General features: G+C 43.1%; 2 protein-coding genes and 1 long non-coding RNA gene across 6 annotated transcripts in view; 1 reads left to right on the top strand and 2 right to left on the bottom strand.

Annotated features, from left to right (window-relative positions):
- PODN (podocan) overlaps positions 1–1,515 on the bottom strand; it is a 37,822-nt gene extending 36,307 nt beyond the window's left edge. For 2 of the 4 annotated variants that reach the window (XM_040627287.1, XM_040627288.1), the window contains exon 1: positions 1,449–1,504. The gene's annotated coding sequence lies outside the window, so the exon portion shown is untranslated. Of the gene's footprint in view, positions 1–1,448 lie in introns of all 4 variants that reach the window. The other 2 variants (XM_040627289.1, XM_040627290.1) reach the window with 2 other exon arrangements.
- The window catches only part of LOC103670704, a 51,618-nt gene continuing 27,701 nt past the window's right edge, over positions 409–24,325 (top strand). The window contains exons 1-2 of the long non-coding RNA XR_570642.2: positions 409–714; positions 16,813–16,986. This is a non-coding gene — a long non-coding RNA (uncharacterized LOC103670704). The remainder of the gene's footprint in view (positions 715–16,812; positions 16,987–24,325) is intronic.
- Positions 11,557–24,325, bottom strand: part of SCP2 (sterol carrier protein 2) — a 116,357-nt gene continuing 103,588 nt past the window's right edge. The window contains exons 15-16 of the mRNA XM_008699183.2: positions 15,725–15,804; positions 11,557–12,578 (exon numbers count right to left, since the gene is read on the bottom strand). Of these exons, the coding sequence (XP_008697405.2) occupies positions 12,483–12,578; positions 15,725–15,804 (176 nt within the window). The 3' untranslated portion in view covers positions 11,557–12,482. The remainder of the gene's footprint in view (positions 12,579–15,724; positions 15,805–24,325) is intronic.

Raw genomic sequence — 24,325 nt, forward strand, 5'->3', positions numbered from 1 at the left:
AGTAGGAGCTCTTCAGGGGGACAAAGGAAGGAAAAGTACTCCAGACAGAGGGAAGGGCATGAGCAAAGGCACGGTGTGAGAATGGGGAAGAGAGAGGTGCCTTTACAGAAGGGTAAACAGAATGAAGCAGGGGATGAGGTCCAAGCCTCCAAGGGTGTCAGCCACTATGCTAAGGTGCTGGTGATAGGGAGCCATCAAGGGTACCAGACAGGTCATGGTCAGCGGTCTTATGCCTGACTGACAGGCCTAAAGGTGCTACCATTAGTCACCCTTTCCCTAAGATTCAGATAGAAAGAACAAAGTATGTTCCCACAATTTCGTGAAAACAGTCATGTGAATCTAACATTTCTTAACTTGCACTCGAGGCTCGAGTAAACTGGGCCACGGGCCCTAAAAGGGGCCATGACGACCCAGGGGCTCTCGCGGTTCATAGCAGTGGTGCCTCCTGGAGCCGCTAGACCACAACTTCACTTTCCCCCGCCGGCCTGAAGTCCCAAGAGCAGCCACTCAGGTTGCGGGGGCCTCAACAGATCCGTGATGCACTCCAAGTGCCAGGAGCGCATCCCTCTGTGCCCTGGGGACCAGGGACGGTCAGAGCCGCGCGGCGCCTACCCCTCTTCTTGAGTTCCAGCTGCAGCTGCCTCGCACCCGGAGACCCAGCGGCTGCCCAGAGATCGCCGCTGCCACCTCGTCTTCCACCTGACGGCTTATCAGGTATTCTAAAGCCCCCGCCCCAGCCTGGCGGCTCAAGGACCAACAACCTGGGACTTGCGCCGCTTTAGAGGGAGGGCGCCGACCTCGCTTCTCGCGCTCCGCGCCCCCCCCAGTCCAGCTGTCCCCGTGGGGAGGCAGCCGCGTAGATAGACGGACACCAGGTGCCAGCTGAGAGCTCTGGCTCGGCGAGTGCGCGGAGCGGGGCGAGGGAGCCTAGCCGTGAGCGGGTCTGAACTGCATGACAGCGCGCCCGAGAAACCTGCCTTCAGGCCCCTCTCTAGGCCTCAGTTTCTCTGTCTGTAACCAGTTTGAAGGGTGAACTAGCTGGGGTAAGCTGACGTAGGAAGACGCGCGTCTGGGCTCTAAGTCCAGGGGTCCACGCCCCTCCCCAGTTCCACCTGCCCCCACATTCTCTGTCGCCCGCCCGCGTCCTTCCACTCCCCCCTCCCATCCGCCCTCAGATTCTTTCCAGATGTGCGCAGCGGGGGGGGACCAGCACCTCTGGATGGGGGTGAGAAAAGGCCCCTGCACGGGTCGCGGTCGTGGAGGGGTCGCACGGCCGAGGTTGAGCTCTCGGCCGCGCACTCTGCACACCGCTCCCACCTACGGGGCGAGTGCGGCGGCCCCGCCTGGGTGGCTGCGGGAGCCGTCCGGACCCGGCGGGGAAGTCCGAGTCCTCCGCCCAGGCTCGGCCCCGACCCCCCAGCCCACGCGCGGCTGCCCGCGCCGGGTACCTGCTGCGCCCCCGCGCCCCGCCGCGCCCCGCCGGCAGTCCGCGCTGTCCCGAGTCTCCGCTGCGCTCCGCGGGCGCGGGCTCCTTCCATTCAAGTCGAGCCGTGAGCTCGGCGACGCAAGTTTTGTTGTGGGTTTTCTCCTCCCCGCCTCTCCCCCCCCCCCGCCCCACACCGCGTGCATCTGCTGGACGCCAGCCTCCTCCGGACACAGGCGTAGGGTCCCCACAGGAGCGGGGAGGGGAGAGGGCCTGCCCCCTCCCCGCGTGGACTTGGCCGGGCCCCCCTTCCCGGGGAGGCAGAGCCCCCGCACCGACCCCTCTCCCCCTCTCCGCCCCGGCGGGGCCACCATACCACGCCCCCCCCACCCCCACCAAGAGTCTGGGAAGGCGGGGTGTCTAGCCCGCAACGCTTCCTAGTTCCCGCCTTCCGCAGTGGGCCCTCCTTTAAGCCCCAGCACCTGAAAGGAGGGCAGGGGAGAGGGCACCCAAGTGCCTCTGAGCCCAGTTTCTTCCTCATGACTGAGGATTTTGCAACCGCTCCAGGCACGAGTACCTTTCCGATCACTCTCCCACCCTGGGGTCCTGGGCCGTGGCTAACGGGGCAGCCAGCCAAGACCCTGCTGGGCCCCTTCCCGGAAAAGTTCCCCGCCCTCCCCCACAACCTCCCCCCCACGCCCACGTTGACCCTGGGCCCAGGGCATGGTGAGCCTTGAAGGACGGTAAATTGGGCTGGGAGTAGGGTGCTTGTGGATCTCAGTCGCCGGGAAACAAAGGGGTTGGGCAGTGAGCCCTCGCGGCACCATATTGCTCCCAGGAGCTGAAAACGTTTCCAAGTAAAGGAGCATTAACTACAAGCAGCTGAAGCAACACTGTTTGGCGCCAGGGGCTTTGGCGGTAGACCGCGGTGGGGCTGGGTTTAGGTGGTACTTGGCACCTCCACTGCCTCTACAAGGCTCTCCCCATACCTGCTCTGGCCTGTGGGCAGGGCACCCACAGCTACCTTACCTGGCTGCCCTCCTACTGGACAGGGAGAAGGAAAAATAACTCAAACTTAGGACCACTTGCTCAACTTAAATTGCCAATGCCTTGAATGAATGAATGAATGGCTCATGTAAAGGATCTTTCATGGGCTTCTGCTGCTGCATCCTGATTGTACCACATGCATTACTCTCTAAGCTTCACAACCCTGCAAGAGGATTGCTGTTGGCCCCATTCACAGGTAAGGAGATCACCTGACAAAGAAGTAATTAACTGAGTAAAATGGCCAGGTTTACCCTTTCCCACAGCCCAAGTTCTTTCCATGATGGAAACAGGAATGTAACTTGAGAAGGCAAATGCAGACCCTGGATTTGAACCTAGAGCTGTCTGTTTCCATTACATCAATAACTCAAAAACTTAGCAAGAATGAAAAAGGGAAATATTTTGCCTTCTTTGGCCTCAGATTTCAGTTCTGAGTTCAAACTTGAGAGCTGGTATGATTCACAGGATTGGACAGGGTCCAACCCAGAGATGCATCTCCTGTCTTCTCAACATTAAGCCTAAATTCAAGGGGAGCTAGAAGAACAAGATTCTACTGACTTGAATACCCACAAACTAAAGAAAATCTTCCAGAAGGACAATGAAAACCAGCACATGCTGAGTACCTACTAAGTGCCAGGCACTGGTGTGAAATCCTTAAATATCTCGATCATCCCAATCCTGCAGGGAAGGTATTTTCTGCTACCTGTAACTGCTGGGGCCAGCTACAGGACACACATCTCCCCGCCCCACCCCCAGAGGGATAGGCTTTTCTGGGCAACGCCAAGCTGGTGCCCACAAATGCTCTGTAGCTGTCGGGTGCTGTGGACACACACACACTAAAATCACCTGTCCAAAACAGAATATGAAGGAATCACTTTGAGTGTCTCTGGTGGAAGATGGAGGTGATCCTGGTGCTCTAGAAGGAAATCCTCTCACTTTCCGAAGAGCTGTAGAGAGGTGAGCTTCAAATCAAGGGTTCCCAATCCACTTGTGCTACTTCGGCTCCTTCATGCCTCATCACCAGCTCCTGTTTAATATTATTTAATGCCTGGTGTCAAGTACAAGCTTTGGACTTAGATTTGGGTTCGAATCCCAGGTGGGTTCAAATGGAGATATGAATAGTACCCAGGCCTCACAGATTGTCTAAATGAGAAAGTGGAAGTACAGAACTCAGCCCAGCACCCGGCGGATGGTACGTGCTCAATAAACGCCAGCTGTTATTATTGCCAAACTGTCACCGAGGCCTGACTAAACATCTATGAAACATTATTAAAACAGAAATGACAAGTGGCAAGAATTAACCAGAAATCTCTGCATTATCCAGGGCACGTGCCTTCTAATTCAAAACAGTAAGAAAGAAGAAAACTCAAAAGAGAGGAGTAAAGACATACATGTGACCAGAGAGAGCTAGGCGTGAAAGACAAGAGGGCTCTCATGGGGGGTTGATGAGGAGGAAGGGGAGATAAGGTGTGGTAATACCTTCATCATCGGAGAAGAAAATAATTCCTCTTACTTTTGAGCTGAGGGCTCAAGACCTTTCCTCATTAAGTAGCAGAGTCCCAAATACTGAGCTCTGTCAGCAGCTTGTTTTGGGGACATTTAGAAATCAAATCACATGGTGTTGTTTTTTGTATATGGATTCCATCCGAAGGATCTTGATAAAAGACAAAACATCAAAGAACAAGCAGGGTATGATGGAAGAACCACAGGCCGAGTCAGATACAGAATAGGTTCTTCTGGGTTCCTCGAACATTCCATAGAAACTCTTTATTATTGGACTCTTTTTGCTGTTTTTCATCTCTTCCCCCCACTGGATTGTAAACCCCCCCGGGCAAGAACCTCACTTCGTGTTCTGCAAGGGCCCTTTCCAGCCCTAAAATACCATGACAGTAGTAGGCAGAATGAACCCCCGGAGATACCCACACCCTAATCCCTAGAGCCTGTGAATGTTATACTATGTAGCAAAAGGGACTTTGCAGATATAATTAAGGTTATGGACTTTAAAATGGGGAGATTATCTTGGATTAACCGGTGAGCCTAACCTAATCATACGAGCTCTTGAAAACAGAACATGCTCTGGCTGGAGGTAGGAGAGATGAGGCAGAAGGGGAGATCAGAGAGATGTGAAACATGAGGACTCGACTCGACTAGCATTAAGAAGAGGCGAATGCAGGCAGCCTCTACAAGTTGAGAACCCCAGGCTGCCAGCAAGCATATGGGGACTTCAGTCCCACAGCAGCATGTCACTGAATTCTGCCCACATCCTGAGGTGAGCATGGAAGCAGATTCCCCCCTAGAGCTTCCAGACAAGAGCTCAGGGCAGGCAACACCTTGACTTCAGCCTCGTGAAACCTGGAGCAGAGAAACCAGCCAAACCCACCCAGACCTCCGAGCTGCAGAACTGTGAGATAGTGTATTTATGTCAAGGTAAGCTACTACGTTTATGGTAATTTGTTACAGCAGCAATAGAAAACGAATATAAACATTAATAACTAATACATGGTACAACAGCATTTTCCCATACGTCATGTCACTTACTCTTCAACAACAAGCATGCTTGTATTATTGCCCCCCTACTTTAGGAAACTGATGCTCAGGGAGGGTAAGTAACTCACTCAGGTGACCAGCGAATGAGTGCTTGAGTCAGAACTAACACCCAGGTTCCGACTTCAGGGGGAGTGGGCCCCTACACTGTGGCTGCCATCCTGTGGCTTTAAGGTTCTGCTGTCTTAAGCTAAGTCCAGACTTCAGAAAAAAGACAAAAACAGACAAACAGACTCGGGTTGCTTTCACACGATGAAAACTGAAAAACTTTCAATACTCACTTCTTTCTGTTTCTTCCAAAGATATCTAGTAAGTCATGGAACAAGTCAAGTTATAAACAAGTTAAGTATATATAAAAAAAAATACCAAGTCTTCTTTCTGACACAGAGAAGAAGATTTTGATAAATGGCAAAAGGAGAAATCCTCAAGAGAGTGGCTGTCGATGAAGTATTTTCTGCCATGCAGATGCTCTTCTAGCCACTGTTAAGGCACATCTTTTACAGGTGTCCTGTTTTGCCAGCCTGGTTCAGGAACATCTCTGTCGGAGCTTTCAGTCCACTCTTGACCAGTTTTTATTGTCAGGAAGTTCAAGTGATTTTTAGTCTGAAATTCCCCTTTTATAGTTCTTCCCATTAGTCCTAATAACTAAGCAAAATAACCCCTCCCTCTCATTGGTCTTTCCATCTCTCAAACGTCAGTGAACTGTTAGCACACCCTGCCCTGGGTATCACTTTGCCAGCTGAAGGCTCTTGTCTGGTTGCCTAGGTCAGTCTTTCCCTTATAGTATTGAATCTTCATGCCTGAACTTCTCTTCCATATATTTCTGTTCAAATGAGGTGTATAATCTTGAACAGAGTGTTCTGCACACTCAGAAGGGCTATATTCTAAAAGGTGAATTACACAAAATTTTACAAAGAAAAAGAAAATAGACTGCTGTCTGGTAGTTGGTTAGAAAACTGTAGCACTTCGGCCTGCAATTTAAATAAATAGCAGACTACAATGAATTTCCCCCAATTTTGCATAAAAGTTTATGGCCACAAATTCAGTGAATAAAAGGTCAAATGCTTACTACGTGCTGCTGAAAACAGCACTGTGAATATTTATAAAGTATTTAAATGACTATTAATAGGACAGGTTAAATGGACATCACTTTTTGCAATAAATTTTGGATATGATATATTAAAAAAAATATTTCTCCAAGAAGTCTGGCTTAAATTCCATACCAGATTAAACTTCCTGCCAAATAGAATCAGACGCCACATTTCTTAAGGGCCAGAAATCTGGCTGCATATTCTCTGTTTTAACCCAGAACTAAAGAGCTGTTTGTTTGCAGCAGTCTCCAGATAGATATTAATACTGGACCTTTCCAGTAGATTTTGTAACTCTCTATTGAGAAAAACTCTTAAAATTTGGCCAGACGCAGCTGTGGTTCCTGATATCACATAATTCTTTCAGGGCCCTTATTAGCTGTTTAGTACCACACCCCCAATTCCTAATTCATATCAGTGTGGTCTCTAAACAAACCCAGTCCCACAGAGTAATTTACCCAGTAATTTACAATCTGGCTGATGACCATTTTTTTCTGGTCAATAACATCCAGCAAAGTCTTTGTGTTCAGAAAGCAGCTATGCCATGGGCAGCTAGAACTGTAATCTTTGGCTGAAATGCAAACCTTCTGGAAGTCAAACTAAATAATTCTATATCCATTCACTAAGTTACAGAGACTATTAAATTTTAATGATTCCTGAAGAAAATGTAAGGATGTGGACAGTCCATAAAAATATGCAAATTGTCCCCAATCCTGAAGCTAGCGTATGACCTGAACTCAAAAGATTGTCACAAAATGTTCCAATGAATAAATTCCTTCCTGTTAAAAAATTTCTCAAATAACATTAGGGACCATCTATTGAGTACCTACTGTGTGGCTTGACATTTTATAGCTATAATTGCTAATCCTCACAGCCAGCCAGGGAGAATTATTATTCCCTTTTTACAAAGAAGAAGGAAGCTCAGAGTCCTTATTATTAGCTCAAAGTCCCAAAGCTATTTAAGTGCCAGAGCTAGGACCAAAACCGACATCTGATGGGCCTCAAATTTCCTATACCAGACTGCTCTAGTATTATTTTCTGAAACTGCTAGTTTCAGAAGATAAATCTATTAACCATAGGATTTAATTTCATATTTCTTTTTTCTAAGGTGACTTATATGGGGAAAACAGAAGGGGTTTACATTATATGTGATTGAAAGGGATTTTCTGTTTAAAAACAACTTCAGTGGGGGTGCCTAGGTGGTTCAGTCCATTAAGCAGCTGCCTTTGGCTCAGGTCATGATCCCAGGGTCCTGGAATCAAGTCCTGCATCTGGCTCCCTGCTCAGCGGGGAGCCTGCTTCTCCCTCTGCCTCTGCCCCTCCCCCCTGCTTGTGCTCTCTCTCTTTTGCTCTAATAGATAAAATCTTTAAAAAAAGAAAAAGAAAAAGAACTTTCATGATCATTATCTAAAACTTGAGAAGCCTTACAGATGCTTACTCTGGTAGACACTGTATTAAAACAAGACACAGAGATGAATAACAGAGTTTCTCCCCTCGAGGTGTTCACAGTCCAGTGAGACTATTAAAAAAGAATTAACAGTGTCCCTCTTTTACAGAGGAAGAAACTAAAGACTGGTGAGGTCTAAGTGCCTTGCTCTGACTTAGCTTCCCAGAGGCAGACAGGACCTGATCTGAGATTCTTGTGATCATACCTCGGTGACTCTTTCACACCCTGCCTCCACATTCACGTCCTAATCATGCTCTCTCCATTATCGTTTCTCTATAAATTCAACAAGGATTGGAGAAATCAGAGAGTCTGAATTCATCTGGACAAGTACAGCAAGAAGGCTCATGATTTTAATGCACACAGAACCCACTGGGCCACTTTGTTTTTAAAACCGTAATAAAACCATAAACTGACTTTTATTACTTGGGCTGCTTCAATCTTAAATTGAAAGACTGTTGTAAGAAGCTGCAAATATTTTCAAAGAAAGAGCAGGGTAAGTCACACTAAAGGAGAATTCTTAATGTCCTCTTTCATCATTAGGGCAACAGAAGGTCTTTGTAATAGAGAATCCATTTCTGTGACACGTTTCCTATACTCAGAAATGCCCCCTGTGAATTGTTTTTAGATTGTTATTCAACTTCTCTCATTCATTCACTTAATGACACCAAGCCAAGACTTTATGCTGGGGGGATGGAAATGGATACATGAGATGCAGTCTCTGTTCAGGGGAAACAGAAACAAGTTACTACAAAGGAATGATTAACTCCACTTGTGGCAAACAGGGACAGCTTCCTGAAAGCGAAGGCAGGAAAAGGATGAAAAGGAATTTGCCGAGTGAATTGGGGTGGGAGCAGGGAGAGAATGGTGAGGCTGGGCACAGAGAACAGCAAGATGTTGTTGTTGCAAAACGCATGGTATGCAAGATGACCTAACTTAGAACTAAAAGCATTAGCTAATGTGCTTGCTCTGTATTAATCACTTGGAAACTGAGCATATCACTACCAAATGGAACTTTTCTGTTATTATTCATAGCTCTTTACGAAACCAATTCCAATCTTTTATCTCTACTACTCCACTGAAATTGATTTTGTAAGTGATCACCAGTGACTTCCATGTTGCCAAATTTAATCCAATACTTTCAGACATCATCCTACTTGACCTCACAAAGGACACAGATGACCATTCCCACCTTTTGACTATATATACTCTCTTAAGAAAAGTCTCTCAACCTTTCTAGCCCCTCTTCTTCATCCCCTTTGCCAGATCCTTCTCCTCTATGTGCTCTCTCAAACTGAAGTTCCTCAAGGCTTACTCCACTCCCCTCCTCACCTCCTCAGGTGACAGCAGGTTACAGACTGTGTAACCCTATAGCTTTCAATACTGCCCAGATGCCCATGACCTCCAAATATGTATCTCCAAGCTGACCTCACCTCTGAACTCGTCTTGTAAATCCAACTGCCTCTCTGACATCTCCACTTGCCAGTTGTTCGGGTATCTCCAAGTTAACAAGTTCAAAAGTAGAGCTTTTTATTTCAACTGCTCTCCCTGAAATCCGCTGTCCCCTCGTCATACCAGTCATGACACCTGGAAGTTATTCTTGCCCCTACCTCTGGTCGCCAAAATCTGTCAGCTCTCCCTCTGCCGACTTTTCCACATCATTTCTGCCACCAACACCCTAGTCCAGGACACCATCTTCTTGCACCTGGACATCCACTCTTCAGCCCACTACCCCCAGTAAAGGGGTACATTCTCCACACAGCCGCCACAGTGACAGTTTAAGTCATTTCATTCCCCTGCTTACAGCCGTTCCCTCACGGTCATAGTTCTTTCACAAATATTTTAACTCTATCCTCTCCTCTGGTACCTGGTAAGATTTTGAAGTCAGGTGGGGCATGTGACTTTCTTTGATGAAATGGGAGTGAAAGTGATATGTATCACTTTGGGGCGGAAACTTTTAAGAGCCAGAAAGAGTGTACTTCACCTTTTTCTCTTCCTCTGCCTTGACGATCACAATGTTCCAGGTAATAGCTGCTCCATTAGCCTGGGTCCTAGACTTAGGATATAATGGCAAAATGGATATGCAGCGTGAGTGAGAAATAAATGGATGTAAAGCTACAACTTCAACAGATCCCATGTGCCTTACCATAATGAACAAATTCCAATACAACTGGTTCCTACGTGCCTGCCTATGCAACCTCATCTTGGACCTGTCCTTCCAGCTCATGAGATTCCACTCACAAGGGCCCCTTCCCCACCCTTTCATGCACTGCTCTTCGCATGGTGCATTCCTCAACCTTTACACCTCAGCTTAAATATTACCCCCTCAAAGAGGTCTCCCATAACTACTTTCTCAAAGAAGGCCCGTCACTGCGATTCTGCATCACAGCACACTGACCGTTTCCTTCACACATCACAGTCTGTAATAATTATGCATCTCTTTGGTGAACTGTCTCTCCCTCTAGGTTGTAAGCACCATGAAGTGAAGAGCTCATTACTATGTCCAGTGCCTAGCATTGCACCTTCAATATATTACCCTGTATATGACAGGCACTTGATAAATACTTATTAAATTAGTGAATGGAAAAAGATTCCAAAAGTGGGACATAAGGAAACAATATAGACATATCACCTATCCCAGAGGCAAGAGGTGGCAGCTGTGGGAACAGTAAGGGAACTCAAATTTACTGAGTGACTATGAGGTACCTAACGCTAACTGGTGCTTTACTTATGTTCTCTTTCTAGATTCTCAATAATCCTAGGCGGTCAATATTAATATCTTCACTTTACAGATAAGGCAACTGAAACTCAACCTACTCAAGCAGCAAAATCAGTAACAGCAGCAGTTTCAGCCCAGACCTGTTAGCCTGTCCTCCAAACCAAGATGCTTCCTTCCCTAGAAATTAAAGTGCTACTAACTATATTTCATCATTTTCTAGTCTATGTATGAACTGTATATATACAAATACATTTCTACCCCAAGAACCAGTGTGTGTGTGTGTGTGTGTGTGTGTGTGTGTGTGTGTGTGTGTGTGTAGGTTCATCCTAAAGCCTATTTCATGTACCTGCTGTTATCTGGGACAAGTATAGCAGAATGATAAAGCAAAACCAAACTACGGATAAATCAGACGTTCTTTTGGAACTTTTTTCTTGAAATCTTTTTCTTAGAGTAAGAAGCTACTACAATTAGGAAGTAGGTCTGAATTCTGTTCTGAGTTCATTTTATAGAACTTGAGATTGGGGCACCTGGGTGGCTCAGTCGGTTAAGCGTCTGCCTTCGGCTCAGATCATCATCTCTGGGTCCTGGGATCAAGCCCCGGTGTCAGGCTCCCTGCTCAGTGGGGAGTCTGCTTCCTCCTCTCCCTCTGCACCTCTGCTTGCGTTTTTTTTCTCTCTCTCTCAAATGAATAAATAAAATCTTTAAAAAAGAAGAAGAAAAAAAAAAACTTGGGATCAATTTATGTTGGTTTAATATACCCTCCTTCCCCATCACCAGATGCTTTTCTGCTGGTCACAGAACATGCGAAGTGGAATGGTCGAAGGGGATCTGACCCATCGTCCTGATCTGATTAGCACAGGCTCTAAACATCTAACAAATGAACCTGGCTTTTTACTTCTGATCACCTTTGGTGAAGTAACATGTTAACAGCAGAAAGGTGGGGTCTGTATAACTCCTGAACAGTGCTGCTGGGCTCTGAGTACACTCACAGGATCATCAGAGCAGAAGGAACCTTAGAGACCATCTACTTAATCCCCTCTTTTGACAGTTTTGGCGAACAGGCCCAGCAGGCAGTTACTTGTTTGCCTAAAAGAAGCAAGACTCCTGGCTCCTAGTCAAGTGCTCTTTCCACTGCAACACACTACCTCCCTAATCAAGAACTAGTGACCATATCAGAGTAACTGGTACATAACACCTAGATAACACAGACTGTATATCCCCCAATGTTTCTCTTACTCTCTATCAGTGAGGTGACCCTGAGCAAAAAGAACATTCACAATAAACACAAAGGAGATCAGGAAGAACTATTTTAATTTTCTATTAAACATTCTTCCAAAAGCATTATTTTATCCTGTATCTTACTGAGTTATAAGAAATAGCATTAGCAGCATTAGAAAAAACAGGAAGAAAGATAAATTAAATGTGGATAATTAATTAAACTAAACATATGAAAGGAAAATGAGAACAAAGGACTGAGAGCTTTACAGATACTTTGAAAACTGTGCATCTCAAAGCAAACTTTATTTGTTCAATTATTTTTAACAACAGCGTTTTATGACCAATACACTGCTTTTTTCAAGAAGGAAAGTCATTTAAAAAATATTTTTATTTTAAAAATAGGCCTGTGTTGCTGTAGATTTTTTTCCCCCAAGCTCTGATCAGATTTATTTTGATTTGGGGAAAAAATACCATTTTGATGGCATGAAATGTAAAATTTAAGTCTTTTTTAAAACATCTCAGTACAGACTTTTAAAAAACTATTAATGGAAAATAGATTAAGGACATTAAGTGCACAACACTAATTACTGGCCAGCTCCTGGTATTTGATTTCTTCCCTAGTTCCCCAGCGGAAAACTTAAGTTGAATCTTCAGCAGAATGATCTTTAATTATACTTTATAAGCAAAATGAGAGCTTTTGTTTACATAATTCTTAGATTTTGCAGTTCCTAATTTTATTCTGAAACTCAATTTCACCCCAAACCATAATTACCATATTAACTTTGTAATGCACAGCTGTATGGGATTCAGCAAGCAGTAGTACACCACCGGGCTCTGCCCACCCAGAGCTTAGCAAAAACAGGACTGGTCACACCCATTTAAAAACAAATCTCACACTATTTGCCAATGTGTCATTTCCGTCTAAGTTCTGACAATGAAATATATGGATATATATATCTATATATCTCATCTTAATTTTCAAAGGTAGGCAAAGGGAGTTCTTCACAGCTTAGCTTTGCCTGGCTGAAGCTGAAGACTTTGTAACTTCATAGCGAGACCCATGTTGCCAGTGACTTTCAATTTGCCTTGAAAGAAGGCCTGTAAGAAGAAAGAAAATTTATTACTTGGTGTTTTTTGTTTTGTGATTGCTGATATTTCTAGACGATCCAGCCCTGAGATCATTTATTTATCCAGGTTTCTTAAACTTTCTTCAAAATATGAAACTTGGCTTTCTGGAACAGATTTAGAACTAGACTCCTCAAAAGGAAGGCTTTGTAAAAAGCATGCTTTACAAAGGACAGTCACATAACACATCTTTCCCAAATATCTTCTCTTAGAAATTGAGTCTACCTTTATCTGCCTTTGTCACCGATGGTGCATTTTCCAAACAGTAGGTAAACTGAGTTCCTCCTAAATGGATTTTGTTTAAAAAAACATGTGGATGAAGAGTATGAACTGAGGGGCACCCAGCTGGCTCCATCGGTGGGGTGTGTGACTCTTGATCTCTGGATTGTGAATTCCAGCCCCATACTGGGTATAGAGATTACTTAAAAATAAAATCTTAAAAAAAACAAAACAAAACAGAATACGAACTGAAATCCTCAGTTCTGCTGGGAAAAAAAGCACATGCATAACACACTTAGATACTCTTGGGATTCAATACAATGTGGATGAAATGTCACCAATTTTGTTTCCTTTTTTGGTCTACATGATAAAGGATTTATCGCTACAGAGGGAGGACAGGCAGCCTGCTGAGACTGAGGTGCTGGTGTCAATCTTTGGCTCAGGAAGAAGAATCAAACCAACCCGAAGGGCAGACCCACAATTTGTTCCATTTAACAACTGCCTGGGATTACATCACTTGATGTTTGCTAAATTTATCATGTAACAAAATCCCAGGAAAACTTTAGAGAAATAATAGCAAATTTGGGAACATAGCATGATTCCCCTGCTATGATCTCAGTCTTTTAACTCAATTTAAAAATAAGGAAGAGCTAGATGAAAAAAAAGTCTCTGGTAGTCTTAGCTTTTTAAGCAAGTATATTAAGAAGTTCGGAGCTTTGGGGCGCCTGGGTGGCATAGCGGTTAAGCGTCTGCCTTCGGCTCAGGGCGTGATCCCGGCATTCCGGGATCGAGCCCCGCATCAGGCTCCTCTGCTATGAGCCTGCTTCTTCCTCTCCCACTCCCCCTGCTTGTGTTCCCTCTCTCGCTGGCTGTCTCTATCTCTGTCGAATAAATAAATAAAATCTTAAAAAAAAAAAAAAAAAAAGAAGTTAGGAGCTCTTCTGCCTTATCCATGGGAATGTAGAGAACTCTGCTTTTTCTACACCTTCTGGTAAGGGTGACTAATTCCTTTTTTTTTTCCCCTCCTCCATCTGGACAAACTAAATATTTCCTTTCTATATGGCCCACAGCCTTCTGTCTGATGACTTAAAGGTCAGGTGTCTCAGAACACAATATATTTAACATATGTGCTTTAAAAATATGGACCAGCAGTACCTAAAAGAGAAACTCATCATCTTTCTTTTTTTTAAACTTAAAAGAGAAAATGACTTTTTCTTTACTAATTATTATAGAGAAAACATGAGTCTCCACCCTTTAGGGAATGCAAACAGAAGGGGTCATTTTAATCTGGCCCCTAGGTGTTCTTCATGTGTGCTTTACCCTGGAGAGCACACTGCTTTGTTTCAGCTGTAGCCAAACACTGAAATTATAATTTCCAAGGCATTGAATGGTTTCCAGTCAAATCCTCTAAGCATAAGGAAAGACCATTAGCATATTAATAGAAATATCTACCATTTTTATCTTTAATTCCTTTGGGTGCTAACAGGTGTTCAAGAAAAATAAGCTGATCCTTTGCTCCCCCAAATGGGTGGTAAACAGATAAACTGAGAACGGGGGCAAAGCTGATGTGTGAAGTCTGATCACCCTGCCAAGGAAGTGCATGGAGTGCACAGTGGAACGAGGAGCAGTGGGTGGGAAGGAGGAAGACAGCCAGCTCCTATACTGGTGGCCTCTGTTTTGTCCAGATTTTTGGAGCAGGCTCTGTGGGTGGAGATGTCCGTGCCAATGGTGTATATTAAGCCGAACATCACAGATGCATGTCTCTCACTTGTCAAAGCATCAACTGAAATAGGCTTAGTTGCTCAGAGAAAGCATTTTAAAAAGGAATAGTAGTGTGTGTCAGATTTAGTTGTTTTATCCAATCTTTTGGATTCCCAGGGGGCTCTAGGAATAAGACCTAAAACGGATCAGGCTGAGGCAACAGAAAAATAAGTTTACAATGCAAAGCAGCATCTCAGTTTCTTTTTGTTTTTTCTCTGGCTAATGAAAGCTCAGTGTATCAAGTCTGTTCAACATTGGGTGACTAACGAGTAGAAGAAGATCCTCGATGATTTGGAGACCAGGAAAATCCACACAAGACATCAATACACTTCAGACAAATACAATTTAATCCAGCAATTATTTAGTGAAAACCTAAAAATGTCAGGCATCGTGCTAAGTTCTGGAGACATGAGGACAAATAAGATGTGGTTTGCTCCTCTGAGACAGTCACAATCTAATGAAAAGGAAATAGGTGCATCGTGATTAATATAATGTGACAAGTGCTAAGCTTGCTTCCAGTAGATGGCCCAGAAGAGGAACTGGCTACAGTTCCCCAGCAACTTGTAAGGAGGTTTTTGGGGATAACATCTGAGCTAATTTTGAAAGAAAACGAGTTTGTCGGGGGAAGGCAGTTCAGACAAAAAGAGCATGGGCAAAGATAGGAAATGTAAAAGGTCATGCCTTTGTTCACATCGCTCCCTCCCCCTGGACTGTTCCTGCTCTCCATCTGCGCACTACTAACTTCTGGTCATTCTTAGGACTCAGCTTAAGTGTCGTTTCCTCTGTGAGGCTTTCTCTGATGGTCCGGGAAGACACGGCGCCCCCCACCGCTGTCCACAAGCTAGGCATGGCATCGTGGGTACTCAGATACACTTACTCTTTTACAGATCTGTCTCCTACCAAACTGTGAATGCCTTGTGCAGAACTCTTTCTTATTCATCTGGGTATTTCTGGCATACAAAACAGTGCCTGGCACATAGCCTGCACCACAAAAGTTTGTCATTTGTTAAGCGAACATTTTAGGGAACACTGAGTTTTGTGGGTTTGACCACTTTGCACTTTCTGGTATGAGGCTGAGATGAAACAGAATGGACTAAAAGACCCGCCTACTAGGAGGATACAAGCTCCATCGTACTTACCGACTGAGGGTTCATTTTACCCGTCATTAAAGCCAGTAAGTCCGAGTCAGCCATTGTGATCGTGCAGTCAGCCTTCTTATCTAAAACAGAGATATGTAGGGAAAGAAAGAAGAAATGGAGAGATTCAGTTTCATGTATACACTTTGGTCAAAAGCCACTGACTACAACAGATCGCTTCCAGTACTGGAGCAGTGTGGGGAAAAGGGTACCCGCGTACTCTTCTATGATAGCCTGGTAAAATGTAGCATAAATTACAAGCAACCTCAATATTTAACAAAACAGAATCGATTAAATTAATTATTAGGGTGCCTGGGTGGCACAGTCACTAAGTGTCCAACTCTCGGTTTCGGCTCAGGTTGTGATCTCAGGGTCGTGAGATTAAGCCCTGTGTGGGGCTCCACATTCGGTGTGGAGTCTGCTTGAGAGTCTTTCTCCCTCTCCCTCTGCCCCTCCCGCTTGTGCTCTCTCCCTCTCTCTCTAAAATAAATAAATAACTCTGTAAAAGAAATTAATTATCATACTCATATAGCGGGATACAATGCAATCATCAGATGATGTGGACCTACACTTACTGACCTGAAAAAATGTTCATGTTATACTGTATCATGCACGATACTGTTATACAAGCCCGTTACAAAACAGTGAGCATGGTCCCATTTTTGCTGAAAAACAGATATTCAATTGTATCTGTATAGAAAAAACATCTATAAAGTTAGACACCACTATATTAATAATAGTTATTGTGGCGCCCAGACTCTAAGGTGACCTCTGTGATGCCTGCCTCCTGTGTTCATGCCTTTGGATGTGCCCTTGAGTGTGGCCAGGACCTGTGACTTGCTTCTAGCCAAGAGAATGTGGCAAAGGAGATGGGATATCATCCTTGTGGTTCTATTGTGTCATATAAGACTCTGTCTTGCTAGCAGACTTGCTCTCTCTCCTGCTGGCCTTGAATAAGCTAGCTGCTATGCTGTGAAGTACATATGCAAAGGGCCATGTGGCAGGGTGCTGGTCTGTAGGAGCTGAGGATAACTCTGGCGTATATGGCCAGTAAAAAAAAAAAAAAAAAAAAAAGTTATCATTCTCCACAGCTGCAGGAAATGAATTCTGTCAGCAACCTGACAAACTTGGACATGGACCCTTCCGCAGTCAAGCCTCCAGATGAGAATCCAGGCCTAGCCAACACCTTTACAGCAGCCTGTAAAACCCTATGCAGAGGACCCAGCTAAGCTCTCCTCAGCCAACTTACCTGTGGAAACTGTGAGGTAATAGATGTGTGCGTTGTTTTAAGCCACTAAGGTTGTGGTAATTTGATACATAGTAATAAAAAAAGAGTACAGTTATCTATATCGGGGTTATCAAACTTTTCCTGTAAAATATCAGACACTAAGCATTTTAGCCTCTGCCAAAAGCTACTAGGTCGCTATTACAACTACGCAACTCCGCCTCTGTGGTATAAAAGCCACCATTGACAACACGTAAACAAATGAGTGTGGCTGTGTGCTAATAAAATTTTCAAAACAGGCAGCAGACAGAGAAGGAGAGGATATTTGCAATTCATATGTCTGACAACAAACTAACTTGTATCCAGAATATATAAAAAATTCCTATCATTCAATTAGAAAAGGTTAGATAATCCAAAACAAAAACAGGCAAATAACAAAGAGACACTGTACAAAAGATCTCCAAATGGCCAAGAAAGCATACGAAGCTGTGTTCAACTTCATTACTCACCAGGGAAATGCAAATTAAAAGCATGGATGAGATACTACCACATACCTACTAGAATGAATGGCCAAAAAAGGCAAAAAAAAGACCATACCGGGCGCTGATTAGGATGCAGAGCAACTGAAAGGGCAATACAATGCTGGAGGAACAGTAAAATGGTACAGCCACTTTAAAAATCAGTCTAGAAGTTTCTTAGAAGGCTAAACATATATATGCCATATGACTTAGCAATCCCACTTTTAGGTGTTCACCCCAAAGAAATGAAAACATAGGTCCACACAAAAAACTGTATGTGAATGTTCATAGTGGCTTTATTAAAAATGGCCGAAAGCTGGGAAAAAACCAAATGTGCATCAACTGGTGAATGGATAAACTACTCAACCACAAAAAGATCACCCCCTGCCCCAGCCTCGCAATGCCTCCACCTTCCACAAGGACTCAAAGTTCAAAGGCACTACACAGCAGTTCATTCTATTCATGAAGGGCCGTCAAAGCAAAATGACTTTTGTGTTTTTTTCATTTTAACGATTCTCTAATGTATTACAAATTTTTTCATCAGAAGTAGTGGATTCCTATAGGATTCCAAAGTCACCTGTCACCTGTTTTTGTTTTGTTCTGTTTTTTCCTTCATTTCAGCTTTGGGTGGGAGGGAGGGGCAGGTGACACCAACGATTTTTTTATTGTTGGAATCTTTTCCGATGACCAGCTGAAGATCTGTACTGAAATACAACTTGTATGCCTTTTGTGTTTTTAAAGCCTGCTTCTTGAATTTAAGCAGAGGGATAGTGTTCAAAAAGCCAGCTCATTCTGTAACATGTCTGAACAGATATATCTGCACTTTGAGGTCCCTTTCAAATGCCATTTGCTAGACCTCTCAAGTGTTTTAATTGCTACATTCAAGTGCTTCACAAGTCCAAGATGCTGGATGCCACATGGCATGGAAAACTCAAAACTCCGGGCAAAGCTTATGGGCTTTCACTGGGGGAGGGAAGGGTACAGAATTTGTGTATTAGTTTGATTTTGAAATAAGGCACCTGGGAGATGCCATTATTTTCTGTGTTTAAGTGAAGCTGCATTTTTGTCTTTTGGTTGAAATATGAAATGTACTATCTCAATATAAAACAGTAATTATTTGACCTTTGGAAAAAAATTTAAAAAGGAACAAACTACTGATGTTATATGCAACAGCATGAATGACTCTCGGTGAAAAACGCAGGTTCAAAAAACTATACTGGGGCACCTGGTTGGCTCAGTCAGTAGAGTGTGCAACTCTTGATCTCAGGGTTTTAAGTTCGAGTCCCACATTGGGTATAGAGATTACTTAAAAATAAAACCTTAAAACAAAACAAAACAAAAACTATACATCGTATCGTTCCATTTACATGACATTCTGGAAAAGGTAAAGCTACAGGGACAGAAATCAGAGTAATGGTTGCCAAGGCCTGAGTGTGGGAGAAGGGGATTGACTGCAAAGGGACATGAGAACACTTTTTGGGGTGATGGAAATATTTTATCTCTTGATTTTTGGTAGTGGTTACACAAATATATGCGTTTGTCTAAATTCACAGAACTATACATCTAAAAAGGGTAGATTTTACTGTATTAAATTATACCTCAACGAACTCAACTTAAAAAAAAAACAACTGACAGTACCAAGTACTATCACAAATGTGGAACAAATGAAACTCTCATGTAATGTGGAAGGTAACATAAAATAGTATCTCCACGTCCAAAAACTGTTTGGCTATACTGTATGTTATGGCCTAGTATTTCTCCTGGTTATATGCCAAACAGAAATGAGTACATGAATCTACTATAAGACCTATATAATAAGAAGGTTTGTAACAGTTTTATTCATAAGGCCCCAAAATGGAAACACTAAAAAGACATATCAACCATGGAATTAGAAAATTCTGGGGCATTCACAAAGCAAAAACAAACTACTGCTACATACAACAATATTAAAGAATCTTATGATGCTGAGCAAAAGAAAAAAAAAAAACCAAACCTAAAAGAGTAAATATTGTATGAGTCCATGTAAATGAATTTCCAAAATAAATAAAATCAGTCTATGGTGACAGAATTTGGAAGAGAGGTTTCTTGTGGGAGAAGACAGTGATAGCAGGGGGCATGGGAGAGATTCTAGAGCTCTGGCAACATTCTGCAGCTTGATCTGGGAGATATATTCATCTGTGAACATTTATCAGGCTGTACACTTCAAATTTATGCCTTTTATTATAAGCTAGACTTCAATGCAAATTTTACACAAAACAAAAAAAACAGGTGGTGGATTGTTGGATTTGGCCCACAGGCCATGGTTTGTCAACCCCTAACATAGATGGTGGGATTATAGGAGACTAATTTTTCTCATTTTGTTTCTCTATCTTTCTAACGTTTTCTACACTAAGTATGTATTACTTACAATACAAAATTTTAAAAATATTAATTTTTTAAGTTTATTTTATTTATTTTTTTGAGAGACAGAGTGCACGCACATAGGGTGGGGGGAGGAGCAGAGGGAGAGTGACAGGGAGCATCTTAAGCAGGCTCCGCACCCAGCACAGAGCCCATCTCCCGGGGCTCAGTCTTACGACCCTAAGATCATGACCCGAGCCGAAATCAAGAGTTGGACACTTAATGGACTGAGCCACCCAGGGGTCCCTAAAAACATTAATTTTAGTATCAAAGTATAATGAATAAAAAGACTGTACAACAAAGACTCTAAGATCTCATTGCTAGTTTAGCCATGCTCACCTTGGACAAATAAGAAGTTTCAAGTGCAAAAGGAAAAATTCACCAAGAAAAAAATCCGTCAGCAGTCAGTGTCTTAGACAATGAATCTAACCATAGTCCTCTAATAGTTGGCCCCTCCTCAAATCAAAGTTGGCCTCTCCCTGAAACCAAGTCGCTTTCTAGCTTCCTATTCTCTTTTATTTTTCTTTACTGCACTTATGTGAAACTACCTTACTTATTTGTATATGTGTCTTCTGTATTTGTCCACTAGAATAAATACTTCACAGGGACAGGGCCCTTCTCAGTTTTGTTTGCTACTATATGCCTCGGTCCTTGAAAAGTGCCGAACACATAAAGGGCAATCAATAAATACCTGCTGAAATAAGTAGAGTTCAAAAGATTATCAAATCATGGCCCAATAGCTAATCAGATAATCCATGCCTTAATAAGAGATTAGGGGTTGCTATGGTCTGAATGTTTGTGTCCCCTGCAAAACTCCCATGTTGAAATCCTAATGCCCTATGTGATGGTATTAGTGGGTGGGGAGGTCAGGAGCGTGGACCCTAATGAATGGGATTAGTGCCTTATGAAAGAGTCTTCAAAGAGACCCTTAGCCCCTTCCACCATGTGAGTCCACAGGGAGAAGGCACCAGCTATAAACCAGCAAGAGGGCCCTCACCAAAAGTGACCCAGTTGGCACCTGGATCTTGGACTTCCAGGTTCCAGAACTGTGAGAAATAACTTTCTGTTGTTTATAAACTACTCAGTCTGTGGTATTTTGTTACAGTAGCCCAAACGGACTAAGATAGTAGTAAGTTATTAAAGCACAGCATGCCCATATTATTAAATAGTTAAAACAAGATTGAAAGCTAACAGTTGTTATTGTATGTTTTAGAATTCAGGGACAGACCCTAGAAAAATTGAGATTCAATGGCTATTCCATCTTTCCTTCTAACAAAATTTTATTACTGGGAAAAAAATGTGTGAAGCTTTGAAAATGAATTTATAATGAATTATGGATTCATATAAATGATGGATTCATGTAAATGGATTCGTATAAATGAATTATGGATTTATAGTCTAAAAAATTCAGTTCCCATGTAGATTTCTATCATCAAAGAGCAGGGAGGAAAAAAAGCTAGGAAACTGAGATCTTTGGACTTGATTTATAGTTGGGCTTGATCCTAATATTTCAAGAAAGGACTCTTAGTCATTGAAAAGTGAGTTTAGGGGCGCCTGGGTGGCTCAGTAAGTTAAGTGTCCAACTCTTGATTTCAGCTCAGGTCATGGTCTCAGGGTCATGAGATTGAGCCCATACTGGGCTCCGTGCTGGGCATGGAGCCTGCTCAGGATTCTATCTCTCTCTCTCTCCCTCTCCCTCTGCCTGCCCCCCCTTCTTTCTCCCCATCTCTTAAAAAAAAAAAAGTGAGTTTAGGAAGTGAAGTCTGCTGCTGCTGTAATTATCAGCATTTATTGCACTCATTATGCTGAGCACTTCACGTCCATGAACTCATTTGATCTAACAACCCTATGAGGATTAGAGAGGGCAAACAACTTGCTTACAATCACACAGCTGAAGAAGAGGTTGAGCTAGATCTGAAAGCAGATTCTGCTGCTAAAGCCCATTACTCCCAAACTCTATGGCTTCCTATTGTTACAGGAAAGATACAACACTGAACAGCTCAGTTTGTTGTTGTCGTTGTTGTCAAATAGGCTCCACGCCCGAAGCGGGGCTTGAACTCACAACCCTGAGATCAAGACCTGAGCTGAAATCAAGAGTGGGATGCTTAGGGGCGCCTGGGTGGCACAGCGGTTAAGCGTCTGCCTTCGGCTCAGGGCGTGATCCCGGCGTTCTGGGATCGAGCCCCACATCAGGCTCCTCCGCTATGAGCCTGCTTCTTCCTCTCCCACTCCCCCTGCTTGTGTTCCTCTCTCGCTGGCTGTCTCTATCTCTGTCGAATAAATAAATAAAATCTTTAAAAAAAAAAAAAAAGAGTGGGATGCTTAACCAACTGAGCCACCCAGGTGCCCCGACAGCTCAGTTTTAATTGGGCCTTCACCAGTTCATCAGTATCTGATGAATCTAGATGCTTTCTCAGTTCCCCAAGCCCTTTTGCAGAGTCTTAGACAAGTCTCACGTGTTTAAGCAAAATTAATATTTAATGTATGTACTGGGGAGGAAACAATGATTTACTGAGCACTTCCTATGCTAAAGTGCTTTACATATCTCATTTAATCCCCACAACAGCTCCATGGATAGAAATTATTCTCACCATTTTCTAGATGAGACAACTGGACTCAGGGAAGGTATACACCTAATAACTGACAGAGCTGTGGTCTGACCCCAGTTTGGTATCTCCAAACGCTATGCTCTTTCTACTGTACCTTGGGGATACGAGACGCTGAGGCCTTCTATATCATGTTGCCCACAAAGGGGCAGGGCTGAGAACTCAAGTTGATGCTGAGAGGGCAGAATAAAGGAATGAAAGATAATGTGTCATGTTCGATTAATCAAAGTTGGCTTCCTAGAGATATACTCTATGAGTTGTTTTAAAGGAGAGGAGGGAGGGGCAGAATTCATAGACAAAGAGACCTAGTCAGGAGGAAAAGATTATGGAAAATGCATAAAATCTGAAAGTCCTTAATATAACCATCTGTATAATGATTACCAAATTCTTAGACTATAAGCAAATGAAATACTTTTAAGGAAATCTTAACTTCGTCAACAATAAGTAAACCTCTCAACACTGTGTACATGCCAAAAGAACTAGCAATTCTCTTTAAAATGCTAGTTCAAACTAGGACAGGTTATTAATGCTTTAACATAGCTGATCTCTAACAAATGGGCATTTGTTGGCTGATGTAAAAGGAGCTGGCAATTTCCAGTGGTGGCTTTTACTGGGTAAGTCCATATTTCAACGCCACTCCTAGCTGCCAACAAGTGTCAGTTTCAGCAGAAATCACTTTGCTCCAGGGTAAAATGCCTTCAGGTCTGGGATGGGGCACCTAATATGGGGAGAGCTCACAGCCAGAATACATATACAGGGAGTAAGGTTTTTTGAAATTATAATAATAGCTTTCCATAAGCATATTATCTTTTATGACAAACAATAATAACAAAAAACAGGAGAAATTTTTTTTAATATCACCTTATCATCTGCCTGGGCATATCAGAATATAAACCTAAAATAACTATTTTCCAAAAGTTCTTTTTATTTTTAAAAGCTTAAATCTAGATGAAGCATTCAGTTTTTCTTCCTACACCACATTAGAGTGGCAGCTCATAAAATGCAAACTCAAGTTATTTTTCTGCCTACTCATTTTGAGGCGGGGGGAAAGCAACTATATGTAATTCTGGACCTTTCCACCACAACACCATGCTGCCCTAACTACTGCCTCTTCCTTCATGAATCTCTAGTTGAATCATTATTCAACAGCGCCACTCAACATTTTCTCCTGTCCCCAACCTCTAAATTCTATTCCAAGAGCTCTGCCAACCTCCTTTCTACATCAATACGCCCCTTATATTTATCTACCCTCTCAGAGAAAGACGTATCATCCCTCCTTGCTACTCGCTAAAGCTAACCCTCCTTCTCCCTGTGCTCCTGACATCATCCACTCCTCTAGGACCTCCCTCAATAATGTACTGGTAACAGAACTCTCCCATCTTTGACAGACTTCCTTCTCCTGCACAGCTTCCAGGTCCTATCAACTTCATCCCAAATACCCTGGTAACAACAATGTAACAACATCTTCTTTTTCTCACTGCCAACACTCAGGCTACCTTTTTTGCTCACTTAGATGGTGGCAACAGCCACCCTCCCAATTGCTCTGAGTCTGGTTTTTCCCTTTCCAATTCATCAGATCTAATGCACCAGCTTCATCCTCTAAAACACAGCCCTTTCACTTTTCTACCTAAAAAGCTTTAATTGGATTGATTATATATCAAATCACTTTCAAAGTTCATAGCATGGTATTTTAAGCTTTCCGAAAAGGTGGTCCCCACACATCACATTTTTTAATTGCACCAGGCTCTCTCCAACAAGAGAAATGAAACAAAATACAACATACAAAATGTAACCTGCTGAACACTTACTAAGCATCATTCATTCATTTTGCTGTTCATTTTTAAATTATTTATTT

The sequence above is a fragment of the Ursus maritimus genome, unplaced genomic scaffold (genome assembly GCF_017311325.1).
Source record: "Ursus maritimus isolate PB19 unplaced genomic scaffold, ASM1731132v1 scaffold_12, whole genome shotgun sequence".
NCBI lineage: Eukaryota > Metazoa > Chordata > Mammalia > Carnivora > Ursidae > Ursus > Ursus maritimus.